We start from the raw sequence: 27,910 nt of genomic DNA on the forward strand, positions 1-27,910 counted from the left end.
ACCTTAGGCAGGGGATGTGGTAGCCAAGGTGTTGGACAACCAATTAAAAGGTTGTGAGTTTGAATCCCAGGTCCATCAAGCTGCCACTACTGGGCCCTTCAGCGAGGCTCTTAACCCTCAATTGCCCAGATACATCAAAAAAAGTGTAAGTCGCTCTACAAAATTCTGTAAATGTAGTGGACAGATTCAGGGTGACATAATAAGTAATTATTTCTTTAGAGTAACCCAGATTTCTTTAGGAGTGTTTTTTTACCCATTAAAATTTGAAATCTACAAATAATATTATACGACTGTTTTTTGTTTTATTTAATCATTTTGATGTTTGGTTTTAATGTGGTGTTTTTTCGTTCTATTTCTTTGCTGTTGTGATTTTGGTTTTGTACCCAAACATATCCATATATTCCACTCGACTTTAAACTGTTGTAGAAAGGACATTATTTACATTGACATTATTTCCTCTCCAGTGTCACCCAAATGAGGATAAGGTTCACTTCTGTGTCTGGTTTCTCTCAAGGTTTCTTCCTCATATCATCTCAGGGAGAGTTTCCTCTCCACCGTCACTTCAGGCTTGATCATTAGTGATAGGTTTCTATACTTCCGTAAAGCTGCTTTGAGACAATGTCAGTTATTAAAAAAAGCTACACAAATAAACTGTATTGAATTGAATATTCTATTGAATTCAATTTTCAATTTGATTTAAGTCAAATGTTTTAATGCCCTATGCATTGTTTTTTTTTTCTCATGTCTCAGTAAAGCTTGGTTCAGATGGCAGATTGAGAGGTCTCAGAGTCACGAGTTTACTGCTACACCTGGTTCATGACCTGCTTGAGCTGCAACATTTTCTGTTTCTTTTGCCAGTCAGTGTAAAGTGTTTGCTCTGGCAATTACCCACTGACTCCCTTCATCTTCTGCACTACACTGTGGTTGCATGGAAAAAAAAATAGCATAAATAAGATTTTTCACTGAAGATCCTTGTCATGGAAGAAAAGAGAAGTGTGTAGCTATGACTTGACAATTTTGAGAGAAGGCTAGAAGAGCGGAGAAGAAAATCAGTTCATCTATTTAAATGAATCTGATGACCCCAGTCACTTACACATGAACACATACACACAGAATATTTAATAATATTAATTCATTAATTAGGAATTTTATTTATTTATTTATTTATTTATTTATTTATTTATTTATTTATTTATTTGTTTGTTTGTTTGTTTGTTTGTTTGTTTGTTTATCCAGGACCAAGGTGCTTCACAGAACAAAGACAGAGCACAAGTGCAAAGTGCATCTGTGCAAGACAGAAGACAAAAAGACAGTGCAGGACAAAAGACAGTGCAAATAAAAAAATACAAGACATTTCACAAAAGACAACACACAAAAGCAGCGCCGACCATTGTACATACTGTATATTCTATATCGCATGTGTAGAAATACAGGAATTGTAATGTATTGTGCAAAATCAGCATGTGTTCTGCATTAGTATATTCAAAATTTTGTAAATTGTTGTGAAAACACAAAAAGCTATATATATATATATATATATATATATATATATATATATATATATATATATATATAAATACTGTATTTTGAAAAATGAAAAAGAAAGAAAGACAGGAAAAAGCATGTATACTTTATATACTGAGTTTTTAGATTTTTTGGTGTGTAAAAATGTATTTTTTTGTTTTGCTGTGATTGTCCTTGTTTATACTGTATGGTGAAGACAAAGACAAAATTCCACCTTGTGGCCAAAAAAATCAAACTAACTAACTAAAAAAGAAATTCACTCAGTTATGAATATGAATCAAGAATTTATGAATATAAATTATTAAGAAAGAAAGAAAGAAAGAAAGAAAGAAAGAAAGGTCACAATGTACTCCTTTAGTCACTGATTTGTTTTTGTACTAAAAAGCTGTAAAGAACTGAATATCTAATTACGGATAAATACAAGGTACATTAAAAATGATAAAGTTCTATACATAGTGTATCCGGCTGAGCTCCGTATCAATGGAATGGATAATTAAACCTTACGAGCCTGCAGCCTCACACTCCTAATACATATTCACTCCTGCAGATCCACAGGAATCAGAGCCTCGTCCAGCTCTCAGAGGAACTGGGGCCGTAATGGCACTTTTATCATATGCTTATCAGACCAAGCTCTACATCTTGCTTTTTAGTGGTCGATCTTTGTGCTCTTTCAATCAGGGAGCATATTACCCCTGTGTCAGAGCAACGCAGTTCCTCCCGACAGCAGAGGCAGCTGGAAGAGGGGGTCGAGGCCAGCAGGACCTCCGCATTAACATAATAATCCAGCCGCGCTCCTGCAGGCCCTGGGGCCAGACAGCATATTAGCTAGGTCTCCTTTGTGAGGCTCCTTGCAAAAGGAGAAAAAGTGGCCTTATTACTCGCCTGTCAACCTGTGGAACCCCGTTTTTTCCCTTTAGGAGCCTGGGCTAGGTTCCTGGAGCCGAGGAGAAATTGGTTTTTGTTGGGAGGTGCTCACTCATAAAGGAACTTTTTTCACGGGAAGATGTTTATTATTTTAAAATGAAATACAACCCTTAAGCAGGTACAGTTTCTTTGAAATGTAAATGAATCATTAAAACAATTTAGATAAGAAATATCTTATAAACCGTTGTGTCATTAAGTTTCATATTCAGCATTTAAGGATGAAATGACAATGCCGCATGGACGTACAGGAAAATATTTAATGACAGTGTGATTTTTATTATTTTTCAATTAATGTAAGTACCGAATAATTTTTTTTTTTCCTCTTACACTCCACTATGATTCACATATTGTGATTTTTATTCATTTATTGTTGTGGCATGTAATTTCCTGTTATTGTTAATGTTACACGTTATTCTCTCATCAGCCTTTCTTTTTCAATTTTGATCAATGTTTAGATGTTTTTCTTAAAAGAGAAAAAAAAAAGATTTTTAATCTATTTATTATTTAGTTGTGTTTTACGTGTTGCCTTCTCTATACAATTCCTTATAATTCAGATAATATAAAAGAACAAAGGCGTTAATATAAACCTGTGATTTCCAGCCACAACTATTGTCTGAGTTGCTGTTCTAGAAGCTTCTAACCATCAACCTCACAGCATCATCAGAAATGATTAATCAACAACATCCTGGTGCCGTTCGCCCGTTAATGAACAGATGAAAGTCTTTCATTGTAAGGGATCACACAAATTCAGCGTAACACACAAGGCAGAGTGTATTTCCTCATCCCTGAACCGCATCCTCCTCCATCTTATTTACAGCGAGATGGAGTGAGACAGAGGCTTTGAGTGTGAAACAGAGGAAAGATGAGCAGCTGCGTCTCCACTCTGTCCCGAAGGCCTTCGTTGAGGCCTGGCTTTAGCATGAACGGGACCTGTGATCCTCTCCACCGGGAGCCTCATCATGCCCTATGGCTAGCTCTCTTTATTCTCTGCTAGTCCCGGCTAGGCTAGCGCGGTGTCAAATGAGGAGGCGTCCGCTTCAAAATGCACTACAGCGCTTTTAACGTCAAGTTCGGCATACAAGGCCTGAGATAAGCTCAGATAGCTGTAGTGTTAGGAAATCTTAATGTAAGCACAAACACTGCAATTCAATCTGTTTATGAACTTTTATTTGTGTTATATTTAGATATTAATCAGTTAGATAAAACAGCTTTGTAGAAATTGGTGATGCAGGTGGTGAGCATTGCTGCCTCAGAGATCCAAGGTTCTTAGTTCGATTCCTGAACTCAGCTTATGGCCTGAGTGGAGTTTCACACTTTCTCTTTATGTCCAGATGAGTTTTATCTGGATTATTCGATTTCCTCCTACTTGTCAGTAAAAAAAAAAAAAAAAACAACAAAAAAAAATGTCAGTAGGTTGGAATGGCTGCTGTTTGTGCATAGATCTGGATTTCTCGTGCTTTCCTACCTTCCTCACAGTGTTCTTTGGATAGAAGGTTCTCTGGGTCCACCATGACCCTGACCCAGATAAAGTGCTTATTTTACTGTAAATTAATGAAATTATGGATTGTAAAATATACCGTCATGTTAAAAGAAAGTTTAGTAGGAAATATCGAATACAATCAGGAGCGAATTTTAGGTCACAAACTGGGAAAAAAAATGAATACCAAAATTTCTTATACCATTAAATCCTTTATGCAGTAATGATATTAATCATTAACCATTAATAATAATAGTAAATTATACCATTTACAATATATTTTTTCCAACAAGTTTTCCAGTTTCTTCCCACATCCTGTTTATACTTACCCTGACTTTCACGTTTGGCAGTCACCGTTATCCAGAGTGACTTACAGAAGTGCTCCGAAGTCGCTATTGATAAATACATCCTGTTACTGGTTCACTGGGTCATGGACTAGGACTAAAAATCCATATATTCATCCATCCTTATCCTAAGAGGGTCATAAGAAAATCTATCTGTGCTCAGAATACCATCAGTCTAATATAGTATAAAAACTATACAAGACATGGGGGGCACAGTGGCTTAGTGTTTAGCACGTTCACCTCACACCTCCAGGGTTGGGGGATCGATTCCCGCCTCCGCCTTGTGTGTATGGAGTTTGCATGTTCTCCCTGTGCCTCGGGGGTTTCCTCCGGGTACTCCGGTTTCCTCCCCCGGTCCAAAGACATGCATGATAGGTTGATTGGCATCTCTGGAAAATTGTCCGTAGTGTGTGATTGCGTGAATGAATGAGTGTGTGTGTGCCCTGCGATGGGTTGGCACTCCGTCCAGGGTGTATCCTGCCTTGATGCCCGATGACGCCTGAGATAGGCACAGGCTCCCCGTGACCCGAGGTAGTTCGGATAAGCGGTAGAAAATGAATGAATGAGAAAAAAATGAATGAATGACTTTATAAGTGTGTGGTTTTTTTTTAATGTTTTTGTGTCTCCAAATTAGTCCAGACAGGCTGAATATCATGACTAAATAAGTGCAAACACATGCCAGTAGTTGGATTAGCTATAACAAATTACTTTACGTGTTTATGTTCTGTTTGTGTATAATGGACAGGAATGTTATCTTACTCCAATATCTAGCGTTAACAATGAAGATCTCAATCCTGAGATGAATCCCCTGGATCCAGAGGACATTTGGTCTCCCGGAAAATAGAAATGTTATTTGGGATCTTTTGTCTCGATGACGTGTGACAGTTTTTATTTGTCAGCAAATTTTACTGGCATTAGCATTAGTCATTATCCACTTCAGATGGGCATCATCAGATAAACAGTACCTTTTGTCAATAAAGGTTAATTACTTTAATATTTATGGACTATTTCTTAAACAGTGTGTCAGTCCTATATTTGTAGCCCTAGAAATGTTCTCTGACTGTTCTTACTCTCGATTCCTCTTTTTGTTTTCCACTTGTCTCACGACGTAACAAATGGACATAATATAAGTGAACAAGGCGAAGGTGTTCAATCTTATCCACAAGGGGCAAGTACGGGTGCAGGTTTCTCCTACCAGTCAAGCAGGAACCACACCTCCAGGGTTGTGGGTTTTATTCCCGCCTCCACCTTGTGTGTGTGGAGTTTGCATGTTCTCCCCGTGCCTCGGGGGTTTCCTCCGGGTACTCTGGTTTCCTCCCCCGGTCCAAAGACATGCATGGTAGGTTGATTGGCATCTCTGGAAAATTGTCCATAGTGTGTGATTGCGTGAGTGAATGAGTGTGTGTGTGTGCCCTGTGATGGGTTGGCACTCCGTCCAGGGTGTATCCTGCCTTGATGCCCGATGACGTCTGAGATAGGCACAGGCTCCCCGTGACCCGAGGTAGTTCGGATAAGCGGTAGAAAATGAGTGAGTGAGAGAATCAGTTGATCTTGGCTTTTTAGTTGACTCAGGTTTGGCTCCTGTTTGGTTGGAATGAAAACCTGTATCCACAACAGCCCTTTGTGGATAAGATCCTGATCTAAGGAACGCACTCACCATGACTGGATAAATATACCCAAAAGACACAGCAAATAAAAATAATTCTTTGCATTTACATTTACAAAATTATATTGAATCTATAATGAATTTACTTTATTCGTTTGTTTATACAGAAAAAAAATCCCATCACCACAGAAACCCATCGTCCTCGTTGGTAATATTTAATGTTCAGTTCAGGAAATATATTGACTGAGTGTGGAGTGTAAAGTGTAGCTATGGACTGTCGAGTGTGAAAGTGTAGTGTAAAGTGCATACGGCTGTTCAGTTTGATGAGACGGTTAAAAAGCAGTGGTGATGGAGAACCATGACTGACAGTGTGTTCAGCAGCAGAGGCTCCACCACTGAGTGCTCAGGAGCAAGAGGAAGACACTGGGGGATAGAAGGAGATGGAAAGATGGAGGGATAAAGGAAGCAGATGAAGGTGTGTGGTCGTTCGCCAGCAGCCCCGCCCCCCTGCCTGCGACTCCCCTTGTCTAATTGGTGAAAAGGGCAGCGTGTCCGCTCTCGCACTCAGATCTCTCAGAGGACGTCTGAGGAAGCGTGCCAATTATTGCCAATTGTAGGCTTCGTCACTGAGATGTGGACAGACCTCTGCATGGAATATGACTAGGGCACTAAGAGGATTCCGGCTTTACGTTCAGAAGAAACAGGAATGGAAATATTTCACCATATAAAACAAAAAGTCTGCTTGATGTCCAGAACTAGACATGTTCTTTTCACTGAATGTAGAAAAAAACAGTGCATGTTTCTATGACTTATTAGATATTATTGCAACAAGAGTAATGCAATGTGATTATGTAACATATACCATATTATAATGTATATAGTGAATATTCCAAGTCTTATTCGATTTTAATACAGTTTCATGCAGTGAGGTCTATCTAAAGAGTGGTGATCCTGACTGCCAATCCGCCCTTAGGTTCACACTGTGTTTAAAGAAGGAATAGCCCATTATGCACAGCTTGCAGGGAGGTGAACGTGTATCGCTTCATCCATTATCCATAAACCGCTCATGGTGGTTAGGGTCAGTACTCGACCACGGCCCTCCCCAGAAGGCACAGAGAGTCGGTGCACTTCATGAGGCCCAACTACATGAGACACAGAGTAAAAAATACAAAAAGAGAAGAACAGGTAAAGGGGTGAAAATAATTCAGCTTTTATTGAAGTATGTGTAATACTTTTTAATTGTGTTGGCAAAAGTCTTCGCAGGAAAAAAAATCAAAAGAACCATGGTAATTTTATACTGATAAATTATTCAGCACACATTAATAACAGTCCAAGCACGATAGGAAGGAGAGGAAGCTCTTCTAGGAGTGATGAACTTCTGCTAGTTATACTCAGTACAGTCGTATGGCTCAAGAGCCAAGGTTTCATTGTCTTAATTTGACTGTAAGTATTGTTAGAAATAGACACCTAAGAATAACAGCAATCCTAAAACATTTCTAAAAACAAAAAGCTATTTACTTGGTACAACTGAATATACTCTTGAAATGAATACATGAAGCAGTCCTAGAGCATGTTTTGGACAGTTAAGGATTCTCAGTTTCTTAAATATATTTTAATTTAAACTCTTTGACAATGAAAAGAAAATGTTCCACATTGACCCATCAATGGTTCCCCCAGAGGGCAAGCCAAAGGGTGCTAGATTTAACCTTCTTCTATGCTTAATGTAGGACTTCCTCTATGGATTTACTTGGGTCAAGGTCATGGGTGATACAGAGCTTATCCAGGAAAAACACATTGGATATCTGTATATCAGTCATTCACAGAGCCAGTCAGTTTACTGGGATGTTTTTGAGGGGTGGGAAGAAACCGGACAACTCTGGGGAAACATGTGAAACTCCTTTAAGGCTATTTCTAATCAGACAGTTGAAGCATTTACATTTACATTTATGGCATTTAGCAGACACCCTTATCCAGAGTGACTTACAACTGAGGGTTAAGGGCCTTGCTCAAGGGCCCAGCAGTGGCAGCTTGGTGGACGTGGGGTTCAAACCCATGACCTTCCGATCAGTAGCCCAACACCTTAACCACTGAGCTACCACATCCCCCAGTGCAGTGATGTGATGTGATATAATTCATTCCAATATGATTCTGGTTAATCCTAAGCAAAAGTTTTACATATAGTCAGGTTTCGGAATCTTTTCTCAACTTGGTTATGTCCTGAGAAGAAACCATAAGAGGAACCAGACTCAAGAAAAGACTCCTTTTTTTGTGACACCAGATAGTGGGATTATAAATCATTACATATACATCAACCAAAGACCACGAATCAATCCTGCTTCACTTGATTATTAATACATGACTATGATCACATGGTGCTTTACTTTTACCACATTCCTTCTACAGTTATAAATAAGACTCCAAAGCAGATACGCAATACACAGCATAGAAATATGCATGAGTGTGTGGAAGATGAAATGGGTTAATTCTTTCTGAGAGTAGAAAGGAAGCAACAATAGCCTTCCCATGGCGTCTGCGGAGTGAGGCTTGTTTTGTGTACCACAAAGGCACTGGGCTACTCTAAATATTTGCCAGAAGAATACTGCAGTCATGATAGGAGATATGGAGAACATCATGAAAGTAGTTCAAAGCTGGAAGGAGAAAAAAAAAATCCTGCAACTTTTTAAACAGCAAAAAAAAAAACTTCACTATAAAAAAAAAGTTCTGATGTAGATGAAGTTGGAACCATAAAATGAGCCTCAACTAAACAAAATAATTGGACATGAAAACATGTATATTCATGGCTACTACTCATAATAGACGAGATGATGTAATCATAATTCAATTCAATTCAATTTTATTTGTATAGTGCAGTGAACAATGGACATTGTCTCAGAGCAGCTTTATAGAACATAAACATAATACAAAAAAAATTATATTATACAAAGCTTAATATTATACAAAAGTTCAAGATTAATATTAGAATTATATTTAAATGTGTTTGTATTTATCCTCAATGAACAAGTGGAGTGACACTGGAGGGTGTGATTATAAATATACAGTCTGACAATTGTGTATTGAATACAGTTATTATATTATATAATATATTTTAGCAAAGCAAAACCGGACCCTAGTCCTTAAAATGTAAATAGAATAAAACCAAAATTTGTATTAAATTATGTGCATGGAATGATGCACATATAATACAAGTGTAGCAGTGTTGTAATGTAACGGAGTACAAATACTTCATTACTGTACTTAAGTAGAAATTTCACGTATCTGTACTTTACTTCGCTATTTAAACTTATGCCAACTTTCACTTTTACTCCACTATATTTCCTAAATAAAATGTATACTTTTACTCCGATATATTTCCACTAAGCATCTTCGTTACTCGTTACTACAAAATAAAATCAGAAGAAATGTGTGCGACTGCAATAAGTGAGGTTTGGTGAATCACTGCTCCTAGATTGCATTACGCTCGTCCACACGCTCTATTTCAGCGTAATGTTGCCAAAGGAGGAGGAAGCACAATTAAAACCGCCATGGAAGCACCTACTGGAGGACCTCCCGTTATCATAGATGACCACCTCGACCATAATGGTGAACTCGGTGAACAGGGTGAAGAAGATAACGTTTTACACCCGTGGCTGTATTTGTAAGAAATGTTTCTGTACATTGGAATGAAAGATTCTTCCTACAGGATGAAGTGCCTCTTATGCCTACTGAAAATCACTGAAATTTTACTTTTTACTTTTACTTCAAATACTTAAGTACATTAAATATCAGAAAATGACTTTTGATACTTAAGTACAGTAAATATCAGATACTTTAAGACTTTTACTTGAGTAATATTCTAAAAGGTAACTTTCACTTCTACCAAAGTCTTTTTCTAGTACGATACTTGTACTTTTACTCAAGTATTGCTTTCTAGTAGTTTATACAACACTGAAGTGTAGTTACTCTTATTAACCTGAACTGGATCATTTTCTTATATCATATCTCTGTCTTTTTTCTACCACAACAATTTCACACCATGTTTATTAAATCATAGGACATCACATTTTTTTAAAGGTTTATAGTTACATTTAATATCATGCAGCATCAGTTAGTAACTTTAAAGTAGTTCCTGTTATCAGTTTAGAGGCTGTAAACGGTCGTTTGCTCAACAGCTTCCCTTTTTGTTCTTAAAGTTCATTCATTCATTCATCTTCTACCGCTTATCCGAACTACCTCGGGTCACGGGGAGCCTGTGCCTATCTCAGGCATCATCGGGCATCAAGGCAGGATACACCCTGGATGGAGTGCCAACCCATCACAGGGCACACACACACACTCTCATTCACTCACGCAATCACACACTACGGACAATTTTTCCAGAGATGCCAATCAACCTACCATGCATGTCTTTGGACCGGGGGAGGAAACCGGAGTACCCAGAGGAAACCCCCGAGGCACGGGGAGAACATGCAAACTCCACACACACAAGGCGGAGGCGGGAATCAAACCCCCAACCCTGGAGGTGTGAGGCGAACGTGCTAACCACCAAGCCACCGTGCCCCCCTGTTCTTAAAGTTAATTAAACAAAAAGAATTTACAACTTATTATTTTAAAGAGACTCTAAAGTACAAACTCTTCTGTTTTCAAGACTTTCTTGTGCAGGAAAAACATCACTGACATTTGAGGCTTTTTTTTTTATTTTTTTAATTAAATAATAAAACATTCTGTGGACACTTCCATTACTACAGAAACCATATAGAAACAATGCTGGTGTGAAAATTCAGTAGGACTGTGGGGTAAAGAAAAGTAAGCAGTCCTTCCAGAGTTTTTTTTGTTTGTTTGTTTGTTTGTTATTGGTTTTGTGACGTTTTTCACTAATTTGAATATTTGTACATTTTCGATTTTTTTTTTTTTAAATTGAAAATTTGTGTGTTTTTTTTTTTTCTTTCAGAAATCCACTTTAATTGGTGAACGGAGATGCACAGGATTTCTCTTTCACACTCCTACCAGTGAAGACACATAATGTAATGTAATAACTTATCTATCTATGATATCTGTACTCATGTTTGACGGATGTGAACGTAAGTGGGCTTTAGCTGAATACATGTTGTAATGATGCCACACGACATGTCGACCCAAATCTGCAGAAAATCTGCTGTTATTTTAATAAATAGCAAGCTTCTTAGAATATTGTGCAGTTTGCTTGATTTCTAAGATCACAAAATTGAGAAATGGGTAAAGTTTTACCGAGTGACCGAGGAAAGTTTTCTTTATAGAAAAGGTTTACAATTGTCTTCCCAAATCAAATGCAATACTTTAAAAGTATGGCTCCACCATCATCATTATATCCTGTAAAATCTTTGTTTTCTACTTAGTTTTCTCAAATATTTTAAACTCTGTGTATAAACAAAGAGCTTGAAATGGCTGACGTTGCTTCGACATTCTTCCGACTTCCTGTTTGCTCTGTGATTGCATGGTGGAAAACAGGGACCCTGTGAAAACCTACAGCACTTCTGAGCCCAAAAGATAGAGTTAATTAGAAATACAAATTCTCCCAGATTGTTATTAATGGGAACTGTAGAATAAGCAACACATATTTTGTGCCCATAAGTAATCTCAGGTAGCTTTGATCTGGGGCCCATGGCGGATGCTGCTGCGTACTGCTGCCGAGCTTCTGGGAGCCTGCCAGCACCAGACATCTGGCTACTTTGTTATCATTGGCTGATCAGCTCCCGCGAGGCCACTCTCATGACACTCGGTGAGGAAGGAGAGTGGCCTGGCGAGGGAGAATTATCGGCGCATTTGGAGTGGATTAGGGCTCTAAAGAGCTTCTCAAAGCACGACGGGGGTCTCAGGAGCTGGCCTCTGTCGGGGGTCTGGCGCAGGGGCTTGCGATAGACTTAAACAAGCCTGTTAGTGAGAAGACGGTGCACATTTCATGCCAAACAGCAGCATCTTGTACTGAAACGAGCCCTTTTTTATTTTTTCCAGATACAGCTCGAGGAGAGAGGGAGTTAATTATCTCGTCTCTTCATGTCTGTTGGCAGCTTTTGAAAAAAATACAGGCTGATTTGGGAGTTTACTGAACCTTTCGCATTGGTTCATATGAATGCCGGTTCTTTTGAGGATTACTCCTGATGTATCTGTATCAGGAGGTGAAAAATTCATTTAATTATTTCACAGATGGAGCAAACACACACACACACACACACACACACACACACATATACCTTATTGCAAATTAAACTATAATTCACCTTCCCAATAGTGTGTTTTTAATCGGATACTCCTGAGACACTGACATGTACACAAACCTAAAACAAACCATGCTAGTAATCATCTCTTTAGCCTCCAAATCCCCTCAGTACACAGACAGACACAGAAATACACAGACAGACACAGAAATCCACACACAGACACAGAAATCCACGCACAGACACATGCCCTACAGGTGAAATCTGCATTTCTTTCAGATATTCTGTGATGTGTGACCTGAAGGAATGCTTTTCTTTCTGTCTATTGTGTACTACATGTAAGCCATTTGAGATTAGTGTGTGTGTGTGTGTGTGTGTTAGCGTTAGACTCCTCAACCTTTCTCTCTACTCTCTTCAATCTCTCTATATGTGTTCATATATTTGAATTATATACTCACTGCATTAAAAAAAGGATTCATTTATTCCCATTGAATTTAATAGATTTATTATTGCAAATTGTGAATTTTACTATTTTGTGACGCTCTAGCATGTTAGGCTAGGCTAGCATCAGCTTTTTGCCCATCCTTAACAAATCATGCAAACTTAACAGCCATCAAAATACGTAAGCCGTAATTTAAAACCTAAAATTAACAAAAAACAGGTAAGAAAAAATCACCATGCACCTATTAGCAAGTTAGCAATAGCAAGTTCAAAAAAACAAAATAAGATAAAAATTTACGTCGGGATAAAGGTACATTTGTGTAATATAGAAGCTGGAAAATAAAATCTTAAATGTGATGTGTATAATATCTTATTTAAATATATGAATTTGATATGCAAATGCTTGTGTCTGTTTGCTCTATAGTGCTAGCTATCATCAGATCATTACACTAATCTCTCATTCCCTCATCACTTTGAATGCCAACCCATGAGGCTCAGGCCAGCTGTGGAACGGCTTTGAAGACTCTGATAGTGCAGTAATTCAGACCCCCTTATGCTCCGTTTTAGTAATGCCAACTATTTCTGTTGTGCTGTAAGAGAGAAGACGCGAAAATAAACGGCTCTTATTTTATGTGATCAGAATAGATCTGTTGCGTCTAATGCGCACGATGCCGCATGCATTAAATATAGAGCGGGAGCGAGTGGGTAAAAGTCTGGAAATTCAAGCATGCCTTGAAAATAATGAAAAAGAAAATAAAAAGTCTAAAGAACACTAAAGAGTGAAAAACAAACTCAAATCAATATTTTGTTTGATGTTTTAAAACCATAGCCGTTCCTTCAAGTACAGTTTTATAAGGAAATCAGCTACTAGCTTTGCTGTTTTTTAAGCATATTCCAGAACTTTCCGCCATTCTTCTGCTTCCATAATCCTTTGGCTCAATCACTTAATATCTCTCCTTCTTTAAAGACACATAAAAATGACACATAAAAAATTTTTAGAAAGCTAAAATTGATCCTGAAGACAACCTACACTGATAAGAAGGTCTGGAAAACTTTTTTCTTTCTTTGATTCGTTCTTTTTACTCTCAACTTAATCAGTGTTATTAACACAAACTAACCCAATATGGATTGTTGGAATTGTTTTTTGTTTTTGTGACCTGTGTACCGTCCTCTCAGAAATTCTTCAAAGCTATGGTTGCAGATAAAACATACATTTTGATTCATTCATTCATTCATCTTCTACCGCTTATCTGAACTACCTCGGGTCACGGGGAGCCTGTGCCTATCTCAGGCGTCATCGGGCATCAAGGCAGGATACACCCTGGACGGAGTGCCAACCCATCGCAGGGCACACACACACTCTCATTCACTCACGCAATCACACACTACGGACAATTTTCCAGAGATGCCAATCAACCTACCATGCATGTCTTTGGACCAGTGGAGGAAACCGGAGTACCCGGAGGAAACCCCCGAGGCACAGGGAGAACATGCAAACTCCACACACACAAGGCGGAGGCGGGAGTCGATCCCCCAACCCTGGAGGTGTGAGGTGAACGTGCTAAGCCACCGTGCCCCCAAACATACATTTTGTATTTGTTTATTTTAAGAATTATATGTTTGTATTCATTTTATGTTAAGAAGTTTACAATGCAATGCTAAAAGTCTGTGACTATCAGCTCTTTAGCAAACTTTCAAAAATTATCCTAATGTTAATACATTTTTTTTGTGTTTTTTTCTTATTTAACGATTTTACGTGATTTATGTTGAAATCTATATCAATTTGATTTGGATTGCTAGTAAGAATTTTAATTAGAAATCTAAGTTTATTTAGCTCACAGATAACTACACACAGTACAACGTGTACGGTCGATTTATGTAACATTCTAGGCTAGCGCCGGTTTGTTGGTGATTTGTAGCAAAACAGCCAACTTTAAACGAATCTAGGACACATTTCATAGCTTAAATATGAATTTTGTTAGAATGTGAAAACTTTACATGTACTAATGTTTCATATGTTTCATGTACATGAACATGAGACTGTGACTGGGATTGGCTACATACTGAGATTGACCAATCGTAAAATTGTGCTGAGAATCACAGACGCAATTTAAAGTTATTTAAAATTATAATATTGCAAATCTTACCCCTACAAACAAACAATCAAACAAACAAACCATTGTCAAAAATTTACATAGTGCAAAAATATATGATAAAAAAATTTCAAAAAATCCTCAGAAAATGTGCAGTGAATTATATTTTATAATGAAAAATGTAAAGAAAAAAATAATAAAATGATTTGTGGAAAAAATTTTAAAAAATCTCATGAAAATGTGCAAACATTTATATTTTATTATTAAACAATCTAAACAAAAAAACAAAAAAAAACAAAAAAAAAAAACAAAAATGATCTGATTTTTTTTTTTCAGGAACTAAATGCTCAAAATGTTCTGCGAGTAGGTTGTGACTCTTTCAGATTTGCAAAGAAAAAGTAATCTTCTAAGAAACACTCTGAAAATAATCTTTTATCTTTTATTCCATTTTAAACTTTTTGTTGTAAACCTGTTATGGTTGCAGATAAAACACATTTTGTATTTGTTTATTTTAAGAATAATTTGTTTGTGTTCATTTGATGTTAAGACGTTTACCATGCAATGCTAAAAGTCTGTGACTAGCAGCTCATTAGCAAACTTTCAAAAATTATCATAATGTTAATGCATTTTTTTTAAGAAATAGTCTGAAAATAGTCTTTTATCTTTTATTTCATTTTATCTTTTTGTTGTAATATGGATATTATAATCAGAAAAAACTGAACCAACTCAATATTTCAAGACATTTACTTTAGCTGCGATGTAATAATTTTGCTGTCACTTCACTTCATAAACATGCTGTGTGTCCAAGGACGTAAAATTTGCACAAAAAAAGAAAATGAAAATGAGAATGAAAAAAAAAACAAACAACTATATATATATATATATATATATATATATATATATATATATATATATATATATAAATCACACAGTTCAGTTTAGTAAACAACTGAACTTTACATTTCAGTGATTATTTCAGTTAAATATTTTTTGAGTAGCTTTACAGTCTAATTAAATAACAAATTACACACACAACTATATCCTAATGGTAACTAATGCTAGTTAAAACGATTATAATGTAGTGGCAATGCGCTAAACCTTTTAAGTTAAAACAACAGGAAGTTTTCCAGTCCTCTAGAATTCTTACCCATGGCATGAATACAGCTCTGTGAACCTTATTTCCCATCATTCACTTACCGCACTATTAGATCTTTCCTCCTTCACTTGACTGATAACTTGACTGATCAAGCGCAGCAGTGCACTTCTGCATTATTATGCTAATAATGAGCTTAGAATGGAGGCTGAAGAGCTCTTGTTCCTCACGCTTTTGAGAGTGTGTGTGTGTGTGTGTGTGTGTGTGTGTGTGTGTGTGTATTTAGTAGAGACCTGACACCAGCCAAGCACAATTAAGCCTCCTCTAGGGGACAAAATGAGGGGACTTACCTGGAAGCTATGCTAAGCTCCCGCTGTAACACTGAAGCGTTTGAAGATCATTAGAGTTACAGACTCGGGCTTTCGTGGCCCCAACAAACCTGCTGAACAGATCGCTTTGATCAAAGTGTGGTGTTATTTTTTGTCAATAGTGTGTAGGTACAGCAAGAACATGAATAAGTTATGTGCACAAAGTTAGCAGGTAAAGTGCCAGGTTTGATTTGAATGTGTGGGATTGGGTATAATGAACATGAATTCGTCTTGGCCATGCTGGTGCGATGAACAAACTTACATGTCGTTTCACATCACGTATTAGACAGGATTTAAAAGGAACCAGTGGGTAGCCTTCTTAGGTGATCTAAATGATCTTTTTTCTCGGCTCAAAGTGATGTTTGCTCTACCGTTTAACGGCGATCTTTCTGTGCTGAGATGCTTTTCAAGAAAATATTTTGGACAAAACCAGATCACAGCTTTACATTGTTGTCTGAAACAGATATACGTATAACTATGATAAGATTGGACATGACTTAGATAGACTTCCTTTACTTACTAGCTTTTAGGTTATCTTGTTTGATACAGTATGTCTCACTACTCATATTTTCCTGAGGTTTAACTTTTCCTAATCTGATGTTTCACAATGTACATTCTTCTTAGAGCATTTGTGCTGTTGCCAACCATGTTAAATACGATGCTTTAAATAACAACTTACCTCGTGCTTTCGCACCAGTGATTAATAGAGAACAAACTAATAATTAGGTCTAAATTTGTTACATAACTTTTTCCATTTTCACAGGCTAATCCAGTGGACGAGCGGTTAAGGCTCTGTGTTGTTGATCATATAATTGTGGTTTATGCCTCATCACTGCCAAGCTGCCACTGTTGGGCCCTTGAGAAAAGTCCTTAACCCTTTCTGCTCCAGGGCTGCTGTATAATATCTAACCCTGTGCTCTGACCCCTTAAGTACTGTTGAGACAAACGTTTCTGTACATGTGATATGTGGGAGATGTTCAATTTCTGACTGGATGTCTATGGTTATATACCACACCGTTTCACACTGTAAAGTTTTGGTTCCACAGTATACAGTGTCTCATGTCCCCGGGTAAATCCTGGTGCTTACCTCGCTCCTTAAGTACAAGTTTCCGGAAATCAGTCTAGTGTTTAGATTATAATGTGTGCAAGAGATATTGTTTAAACTTTTACACCTTCTGACATTTTAACATGCTGAACTACGTGCTGCAAGGCTTACAGGAACCTTGGATCAAGAATCAGCTTGGGATTTGAATAGGCTTGATGTTCTAAAGTAAATGCAGATTGTCAGTAACATGGGCAACTAAAGGAAGAAGGTCTGATGTGATCATTTTACAGTACATCACTTTCTGAACACCTGAAGAAAAAGGAAATAAATAGTTCTCAGGCACCATCGGCTCAGCTATTCACACGTCACACATGCACACAAATGTGAGCAAGTTTAAACCGTTTGTTTTGGCATGTGATTGGATGAAGGGAGAAATGATCATTAAGGCTGATGAGCGATGACAGGGTGACAGGCGAGAGCTTTTTCATTTGTCGGATCAGATGGTGACATGCTCCATGAGAGGACGCCGGGAAAGCTTTTCATTCGCACAGAAGAAAGGCAGAAACGAGGTCAATTAGCATCATCCATTAGACAACTCATGACAAGCCATAGGCCTGTATTAACACCTGGGACATTCAGACTAATGAGAAAGGTGTTAGAGATGTTCACACAGCAGCTGCAGTCCCAGACAGAGACCTAAAACAATCAATTCATGCCAATGTGTTCACACACATGCACAGGACAGAAAAGAATATTATTTTTTGGGTTGTGATTTTTCTGTTTTGTTTTTCTTTTTCCACAAAATAAAATAATAATAATAATAATAATAATAATAATAATAATAATAATAATAATAATAATAACAATAATAATAATAATAATAATAAAAGAAATATAAAAATACATAAAATACAAACTAAAAATAGTGACAAAGATTTGTCAGATTATGCCACAAAAAAGGAGCAAAACCCACTGACTCACTCTCACTCATTTTCTACCGCTTATCCGAACTACTCGGGTCACGGGGAGCCGGCGTCAGGCATCTCAGGAGTCATCGGGCATCAAGGCAGGATACACCCTCGACGGAGTGCCAACCCATCGCAGGGCACACACACACTCATTCACTCACGCAATCACACACTACGGACAATTTTCCAGAGATGCCAATCAACCTACCATGCATGTCTTTGGACCGGGGGAGGAAACCGGAGTACCCGGAGGAAACCCCCGAGGCACGGGGAGAACATGCAAACTCCACACACACAAGGCGGAGGCAGGAATCGAACCCCCAACCCTGGAGGTGTGAGGCGAATGTGATAACCACTAAGCCACATGAGTGAGTGAGTGAGTGAGTGTAGTATAGTAGAGTGTAGCATAGTTTAGTATACCAAGTATAATCAAATATATTATAATATAACAAGTATAGGAAAGTATAGCATATTATAGTATAGTATGGTATAGTATAGAATAGTATAGTATAGTGTAGTATAGTGTAGTACAGTGTAGTATAGAAAACTATAGCATAGTATGGCACTGTATAGTATAGTAAGTATAGAAAACTATAGCATAGTATTGTATATATAGTATGGTATAGTATGGTATAGTACTCATTTAATTACTATCCCTTCCGTATAGTATAGTATAGTATAGTATAGTATAGTATAGTATAGTATAGTATAGCATAGCATAGCATGTCACTGTATAGTACAGTATGGTAAAGTTCAGTATAGTTCGGTTTATTATAGTCAAGTCTTTACTAGTAGTACCAGCACTAACCTAATTTCACTAGTACACTTATTACTACTGGTTCCATGAGAAATGGATCCTAAGCATGGAATATACTGAATATAACAGAGCATAGTGCAGTATATACTCTTGACCACTGACTGGAAAGTTTCCAGATCCCAAGCTACGACTACTACTGTGACAGTCTGTCCGACTGTTACTGTGACTGATCAGTTGTGTAAATGACTTAAAATTATTTTTGAAGTCACACAAAATAACTGTAAATGTGCAATAATGAGCTGTAACAAAAGGTATACCAGGAAGTAACTTTTATGGGTTTGCACAATATTGTAACTATAAATGTATACAAAGAACGAACATTAATTAATGAGAAATTGTAATCGTTGTAGGTTGCTGTGTCATAAAGAGTCAACTTTATAGTAATAACCGTAACTTAGTGTATGTGCTTAGTGTAAGGCTGCAACATCACTGGGCTGCTGTAGCATCTGTATAAAATAAATCACTCCATGTTCAATTTCTTTCAAATCTTCCTATTCAATTGAAATCAAATATCCACACAATCTGTGTTCATAAACATTTCTCTGCTCATCTCTGCTTTATCAGATGTGGGGTTGTGACCACAATATTGGCAGGTGTGAATTTCCTGAATTTACAATTAAAGCAGCAGCGCCAAAAGCAAAGTTGATATATTTCATATTGTCAGCAGAGAGGCCAAAGTGCTTCAGTGGCTTTGCTTTACCGGTGCCTTATTTGAGACAGTGGCAGGTGCATTGTGGGCCGTCTGAGCTATATTGATTCGTAGGACCTAGAGGTATGTGACATCATTATGAGGATTGACCTTCTCGTGCTCTGGCCTGGGGAGTCCCGGCGTGGCTCAAGTCTCAAGCCCTTTTCAGGGGGCCACGGGCACTACGGTATCATGGGAAAATTGGTAGCATGTTATTTGCTTGGTTGACCTGGTGGTGCACCCACAACCCCCAAATTATCAGACCCTGTGCAAGGTTCACCATATTACATCAAAGTGTGTATTTCCAATGTTTTTTTTTTTCTACTAGAAAAAAGGAATAGGACAGAAATATAAGAACGGGTCACCAGCGTTGGTTGCAATGATCGGGATCTGAATGTATCTAGATCCCATGACCTGATCGTAAAATGTGTTCCCACTTTTTTTTTATGGATAAAGGATTGACATAAGACATACGGACATTCTACACCATTAAACATAATTATTAGTAGATTAAAATTTATGATTAATAGCTTTGGCAAATTTATGTGGTATTAAATGGATAAAGCACTTGCTGTTATTGAAAAATGATCAACTTCAACTTTAGAACTCATCTTTGAGTTATCAAGCTAAATAGTTTTTTTAATCAGTCGTAAAATAGCAAAACTGACTTTGTAATAATAATAATAATGATAACATAATAATAATAATAATAACAATAATAATAATTACTATTATTATTGTTATTATTATTATTATTATTATTATTATATTTGTTGTTATTGTTATATTGTTACATTTATTTATTTATTTATTTATTTATTTATTTATTTATTTATTGATTTGTTTATTCTGCACTTATTTCATGACATTATGAGGTTGAAACATGTTTCCATGATGAGGTGCATTAATAAAACAATCAGCAATCATTCACTAATAGATAAATGCATCAAAATTACTACAACATCTAAAATCACTGAACTAAAACCTAGAGATGCTGAAATAGCCCAGATTTTACACATTCATTTGTAGAATTTAAACCACATCCTGACTTAAAGATCATTTCAACTGCTTGAGAAGGGCTTTAGAAAATCATCAAGATACACCGGAGATAAAGTCCCAAAAGTTGCTTGAACTAGCTGAAACTTTACTTCATGTTGCAGCAGGACAGTCATATTAAATATGAGTGCTACAAATCTCCCAGGTTTTTTTTATTAGCGGTTTTCCAGATTATTCCGCAAGACCTTCTCACTTGTTCTGTAAGCGTTGATTGTAATGCACGTGCTGTCTTACATCTTGTTTAATGTGATTTCTCTTTCCACCGTTGTTCATGTGGGATTTCAGTATCCAAAGCTTATGCAGCTTAATTCATCTATATAATTGGGTCATGATCTGTGTACTGATGCGGAAGTGCTGTATGAATGAGAAGAGATGCTGGAAGAGAGCCACTGGTTGATGTTCTATATCCGAGCGCTGACCTCACACACAATCGTGTAAAGAGGTGTGAAGAGATGAAGAGAGAATGCTGCAAATAAAACAGTGAAAGAAACCAGGAGAGACTGCCTCTCATCTTCTAACCCTCCCTCCCTCTCTCCCTCCCTCCCATCCCTCTCTCTCTCTCTCTCTCTCTCATACACTCACACACTCACACACTCTCTATCTCTCTTTGACCCTCATTTTCTCTCATGCTGACACACACAATCTCTTCCTCTGTGTGACACACAGTCTCAGACAAGACATACACAGTCTGACAGTCTCTCTCTCTCTCTCTCTCTCTCTCTCTCTCTCTAGTATCTCACTCTCCCATATATAAATACAGTAGATACACACCTACACTGCCTTTTACACATATACACTCTCACTGTTTCTCTCTCTCTCTCTCTCTCTCTCTCTCTTACACACACACACACACACACACACACACACACACACACACACACAGTTTCTCAATTCTTCCTCCCTTCTCTCTGTTGCATCCTTTGTCTCCATTTTTTCAAAACATGCCTGTGTTACCTTACAAAGGAGCGGTGTGTATTAAACCAGCTGTCTCTGGTGGTCGGGGTATAATTGGGATTGTTAGCGTGCCCCTGCTCCTGAGGGACGCTCTCGAAAATGTCTTTTGTGTAAAGCACACAAGCGGCGCAGTGCTCTACCTTGATTCTGATGTGCGTCAAAGAAAGCAAACAAGTCACCTGAGCTACTGTACATCAACCGGGGCTGTTATTTTTTCCCTTTTCACTCACGTCTCATGTCCCTGTTCCAGCTTGCCATTTTGCCATTTTCCTTTTGCGTTATTCTGCTGAACCACATTATTTTACAGAGAATTCCTTTAAATGTGTTTTTTTAAAAGTGCACTTATTAGTTTGGAAACACATTTTTTTTGGTGGGAAAGAGAGAAAAATATATCCAAGGTCAACACATCTGATGATGGAGTAAAGAGAAGACAGTGATGGGAGGTAATGGAGGAAATGTATGGATGCTATTATGAAACATATCTGTTCGTTATTTTATTTTTAATCGCATCACCGCTGATGGAGGTTTTCAATCCAAAACATCTCTTTTCTCTGGAAACATTTAGTACTATGCTTAAATTCACTGCACCCACCGTGTACACACAAACACGGTGTACGGCTCCTAGAGTAAATGTACAGTATATAGGGTCTGTATATAACACTTTTATATCTCATTCATTAGCAGTTACAGTAGCTCACTGCTCAGAGTTTATTGATCCACAGCGGAAGCAATTCATTTGACTTTAGACACACTTTTGCTTGCTAAGTCATCACTGAAATGTCCTATGCCAATTTATCAGGGTGTTAAAATATAAATGATTTTGTTAAAGCTCCATAATAGATCAAGTCTTTTACTAAGTAGAAGGTGGGCACATGGATTAGAGGCTCTAAAAAAACAGATATGTTCAGAATCTATCTATCTATCTATCTATCTATCTATCTATCTATCTATCTATCTGTCTGTCTGTCTGTCTGTCTGTCTGTCTGTCTGTCTGTCTGTCTGTTTTCCAGAGAAAATTCGCTTCACGTTATAAACTTAATCAGACTGTGACGTTTACTCTTGTATATCGTGGCTGTGGTCGCCCAGGCAACAGGACACGCCCCCCTGGCAATAACGTCACCTCCCAGGCTGAAGGATGAATGAAATTATATGGGCTTTAATTATTTCTTTAGTAGCATAATATTAATACTAAATGAAGCTTTGGCATTAAAAATCCTTTCGGTATTAATAAATAAATAAATAAATAAATAAATAAATAAATAAATTTGACACATTATTCAGTGCCATGTGTGATTCTTAAAAAAAAAAAATACAAATAAAAATGTCTCCTGTAACAGTGGCCAGTTTTTAAAGAGATAAATTTCAGATCAATTCTCTGCACTGATATATTAACACGTCCTCTGCGTCATTTTAGTAAGCTTCCATTTAGAAAGGACGTTAGCTGAAAAAATATAAATAAATAAATAAATAAATAGATAGATAAATAAAAAATTGCACTATGTGACTGCAATTCGTTTCATATTCGCATTCAATGGAAATTACTCTAATATGAATACACATATGTACACACATACACATTTATATACTATATGATTAAAAAAATCCAGTACATTTCTTAAAATGTAAATAATAATAATAATAATAATAATAATAATAATAATAATAATAATTATTATTATTATTATTATTATTATTATTATTATTATTATTATTATTGCAAACAACAATCTCTCTCTCTCTCTCTCTCTCTCTCTCTCTCTCTCTCTCTCCCCAATGATTTATGACATGAAAACAGAACAGGTAACATCATACCCATTAAAAAGTTTCTCTCCCTCGGTATTTTTTTTTATCTGCGACTCCAAATCTGAGCTGAAAATTGAAGACTTTGGTCATTATTGTCATTTTTATTACACCTTTCCTTTATTTCCAATAATAAATAATACTTTTAACAGGTATATCATCTTCAATCGTCTCCTGATATCAATTAGCCCGTCCAATAGACCCGGCGAGATTAAACAAATCAGACAAGCCTGGCTAATTAAAACATGATTAAAGGTTTTTAATTATATCATTGATGAAGTAGTCTAATTAGCACGGAGATATGATAATAGCCCGCTGCGACAATTGTGCTGGGTTGGCAATTAAATCCTGAAGAGTATTTTAAAATAATCCACTTTTTCTGGAGATTAATAATAATAATACTAATAAAACGCTTAACAGTAGACTGTAGCCTGGTGACATCGGTTGCGCATGGGGGGAAAAATCAGGTTTCTAAAATTTACATTTAAGAGAGAGAGAGAGAGAGAGAGAGAGAGAGAGAGAGAGAGAGAGAGAGAGAGAGAGAGAGACTTTTACGTTTACTTTTATTGATAAATATTTTTTAAATCCCTTGTCGAATCTTTTTCAAAGTAGATTAATCATTTGCATGGGCCAATTACTGAATCGACGAATTACATTTATAAATGTTTACATGTGACAGAGTATCTATAAGATGTATACATCTTTTCTTTCTGAATTATTTCGGTTGCATCACATAACTGGAAAGGACAACAACAAAGGTGCTGCCCATGCGCAGAGTCCCCAGAATAATAACGCATGACAGGATATTCAAGCAGGTACAGAGAGAGAGTGAGAGAGAGAGAGAGAGAGAGAGAGAGAGAGAGAGAGAGAGAGAGAGAAAGGGAGGGATTGGCGAGAGAAAGCGAGAGAGAGAGAGATCCTGCCCTCCTTCTCCTTAGTGCGGAGGCAGCTCGGGTCCCTGCAGCATTACCGGAGCTCTGAGTGTCTCATCATCAAATCCAACACCGAAAGCGTCGCGTGAAGCCGGATAAGAGAGTCACGTTATTTCTGAACATCGGGATTTGGAGATTTTACACCAACCAAGAGGACAAACAGTAAACTTTTTTTTTTCAATCTTCGCATCTTTTTCAAAAAAAAAAAAAATCGTTTGAGAGAAATAAGGAAAAATTTATCAGAGACAGTTTCCACATTCGAAAAACAAAAAAAAAAAAACAAAAAAAAAAACAGTATACGAATTGTACCCTTAATTGTGTGTAACGCATTTCTTAGACGCAGGTCAGGTCCGTTCCGATTTGAGATTTTCGTTATTTCCGGGTCGCTTCTATCGGGTACAGTGTTTTTAATTCTCGACCTCAGGCGAACAAGTGGATGTTTTTTTCCTCGGATCAGTGAGGCCATCATAGATGTGCCATCTAGAGACTTTGCGCATCATCATCCTCATCATTCTTATCCTCCTCCTCTTACTCTGCTCCTTTTCGACGCGACTTGAGACTTCCGAACTCTATAAATCGAAGAAGGAGGAGTCTTAACTTCTCTTTTAAGGGTGGGAACTTTGATTTTTTTTTTTTTCCCCTTTTTCTTTTTTTTTTTGCTCGGGCGAGTTGTGATGATGATGATGATGATGTCTGTGAACAGCAGTAGCAAGCAGGCGTTTGTTATGCCTCACACCTCTTCACCCGAGCCCAAGTACTCTTCCTTGCATGCTTCTTCTCCGATTTCTTCTTCAGCCTCATCCACCTCGTCCTCTACTTTGACTTCGGACTCGCAATCCTGCTCGTCCTCTCGACACAGCAGCAGCACGAGTATCATCAGCACCAGCATCAGCAGCAGCGTGAGCTCGGAGGCAATGCGCCGAGCGGGTCTCCCGACCCCACCGGTATGTAACTTCATTTCATAATCACAGCTTAAAACCACATTTTGGCAGCAGAGTTTTTTCCTTTTTTATTATTCATGTTTTTTCATGTCTTCTCCGGAGCAAATCAGTCCAACACCTCCATTTCTCCCCCTCCTCCCGTCTTATTTATGCATTCAGTCTTGTTTGCCTTTTTTGTATTAATTTTTATGACCTGGGATGTTACTTGTGTCTTGTAGGATTTTCTTTTTTAACATGCTGGAAATGTTGCTAAAATCTCAGAGTAGTGTACGAATCCGCCCCCCTCCCCTCCATCTTTGCTGACAGTTATATGTACGCCCTCCATTTTTTTTCTCTTTGCAATTGCAGAGCAACATATTCGGCGGCTTGGATGAGAGTCTACTGGCCCGCGCCGAAGCTCTGGCGGCGGTGGACATCGTCTCACAGACCAAAAGTCACCACCAGCACCAGCAGCACCATCACCACCCTCACCACCCTCCGCATCCTCACCAGTCTCACCCTCCACCTCATCACAGTCCCTTTAAGCCGGACGCGACATACCACGCCATGAACGCGTTGCCGTGCACCTCCTCGACGTCCTCGTCCTCGTCGTCTTCTTCTTCCGTGCCAATCTCTCACCCGTCTGCACTGGGCGGCGGCGGGAACGGAGGCCACCACCACCACCATCATCACCACCACCATCACCATCCTCAGCCTCACCAAGCGCTTGAAGGAGAACTCCTCGAGCACCTCAGCCCGGGCCTGGCGCTCGCAGGTGCAGCCATGGACGGCTCGGTGGTGTCCACACAGGCGGCCCACATGGCCGGCGTGAACCACCCCATGCACCAGGCAGCTATCAACATGGCGGCAGCAGCGGCGGCGCACGCTCACGCCCACGCGCACGCCCACGCCCATGCGCACGCCCACGCACTCCCGTCGGCGCACCACCTGGGCTGCCCGAGCGACGTGGACGCCGATCCTCGGGACCTCGAAGCGTTCGCCGAGCGCTTCAAGCAGCGGCGCATCAAGCTCGGCGTGACGCAGGCGGACGTGGGCGCGGCGCTCGCCAACCTCAAGATCCCAGGCGTGGGCTCGCTTAGCCAAAGCACGATCTGTCGCTTCGAGTCGCTCACACTCTCACACAACAACATGATTGCACTCAAGCCCATTCTCCAGGCGTGGCTCGACGAGGCCGAGAAGTCGCACCGCGAGAAGCTCAGCAAGCCTGAGCTCTTCAACGGCGCCGAGAAGAAGCGGAAGCGCACGTCCATCGCGGCGCCCGAGAAGCGTTCTCTCGAGGCCTACTTCGCCATCCAGCCGCGGCCCTCGTCCGAAAAAATCGCCGCCATTGCTGAAAAGCTGGACCTCAAAAAGAACGTAGTGCGCGTCTGGTTCTGCAACCAGAGGCAGAAACAAAAACGCATGAAATACTCAGCGTGCGTGTAAAAAATAATAAAGTTTCACTCTTTTAAAAGACTTCACGAACTGTTTGTATAACATTTCTTATCCTCACATTTTGCCCTCCCCGAATCATCCATGACTCGTGCACTGAAGCAGACTGTCACTCTGAATGAAAACACCAAAATAACTGTTACATCAAAAGAGGATGCGGAGGCATTTTAAAGGACCGGACCAAGTAAGACCTTGTTTTTCCCCTTTTGATATTTAACATGGTCAGGATTTCAGATGAGTGTGACTCTCTAAAGCCTCAATCAAATTGGTTTTTGGGCAATTTTCCGCGTAGAAGAGCTAAGGATGGACGGTAAATATATTAAATAGTAATGAATGAGAAAGCTGTGTCAAGAGGACAAATATCCACAAAGAAGACTTTTTATATTAATAATATGAGTGATAATATTAGACTAAAGATGAATGCGAAATTGAAGAGGTTGAAATTGTTTGTCATTTTTTTTCTGGAGCAACTTGACAAGATGCTATAAAAATCAAGCACACAGTCACCATATTATTATTATTATTATTATTATTATTATTATTATTATTATTATTATTATTATTATTATTATTATTATGAAATGTAGATAAAATGCAATGATTTTGCTGTGTTTAACTTTTTTCACCTCTTCGATTTCAATCTTCATCACAGTCCTAAAATAATAGTTTTGTATTTCTCGCTAAATATTTGGTGCGTAAAAAAATAAGAAAATAAATAAAAATAAAAAAAATCGAACCTGAATTTTTAGACTAAATAAATGTAGCTAAGGCCATGGATACTGAAAGATAAAGATAAAAAAAAAGGTTAAAATGTGTTCCAACCGTGTGGATTTGTTTGAATCAAATCTCAGCTGCAATACGCCTGCGCTCTACTTTCTTATGAACTATTTATCATGTGAGGTAATGTTTACTTCATTACATATTTATTGGGATTCCCTCCTCGACTTTTTTTCATGAGAAAATCATATTCTGAGTACAAATAGCGTTGTCTCTCTACAAGTTGGGGAGGCGGGGCGGGGGATTTGCTTAAAATAAGCCTCTATACTTATTATTATTATTATTATTATTATTATTATTATTATTATTATTATCATCATCATCATCATCATCATCATCATCATTATTATTATTATTATTATTATTATTATTATTATTATTATTATTATTATTATCACCATCAACATTATCATCATCATTATCATCATCATCATCATCAT

At 38.1% G+C, this 27,910-nt stretch overlaps 1 protein-coding gene across 4 annotated transcripts; it reads left to right on the forward strand.

Moving 5' to 3' along the window:
- Positions 1-24,998: 24,998 nt before the first annotated feature.
- On the forward strand, positions 24,999-26,989 carry pou4f2 (POU class 4 homeobox 2). Of its 4 annotated transcripts, none has more exons than XM_060871462.1 (4): positions 25,008-25,093; positions 25,223-25,264; positions 25,604-25,705; positions 25,778-26,989. In XM_060871462.1, exons 1-4 carry the CDS (start codon positions 25,008-25,010, stop codon positions 26,685-26,687), a joined length of 1,140 nt encoding a protein of 379 aa, XP_060727445.1. In that variant the 3' UTR covers positions 26,688-26,989. The 4 variants fall into 4 exon arrangements, with proteins under 4 accessions (XP_060727442.1, XP_060727443.1, XP_060727445.1 ...); XM_060871461.1 differs by having other exon boundaries at positions 25,223-25,261; positions 25,601-25,705; XM_060871460.1 differs by having other exon boundaries at positions 25,002-25,265; positions 25,611-25,705; positions 25,763-26,989.
- The last annotated feature ends 921 nt before the right edge of the window (positions 26,990-27,910 follow it).

This window comes from Tachysurus vachellii, chromosome 6, assembly GCF_030014155.1.
Source record: "Tachysurus vachellii isolate PV-2020 chromosome 6, HZAU_Pvac_v1, whole genome shotgun sequence".
NCBI lineage: Eukaryota > Metazoa > Chordata > Actinopteri > Siluriformes > Bagridae > Tachysurus > Tachysurus vachellii.

Coding starts and splice junctions, on each gene's coding strand:
- pou4f2 (XM_060871459.1), top strand. CDS start 24,999: ATGATGATGATGATGTCTGTGAACAGCAGTAGCAAGCAGGCGTTTGTT. Junction 25,266..25,610: donor CGGGTCTCCCGACCCCACCG/GTATGTAACTTC, acceptor TTGCAATTGCAG/AGCAACATATTCGGCGGCTT.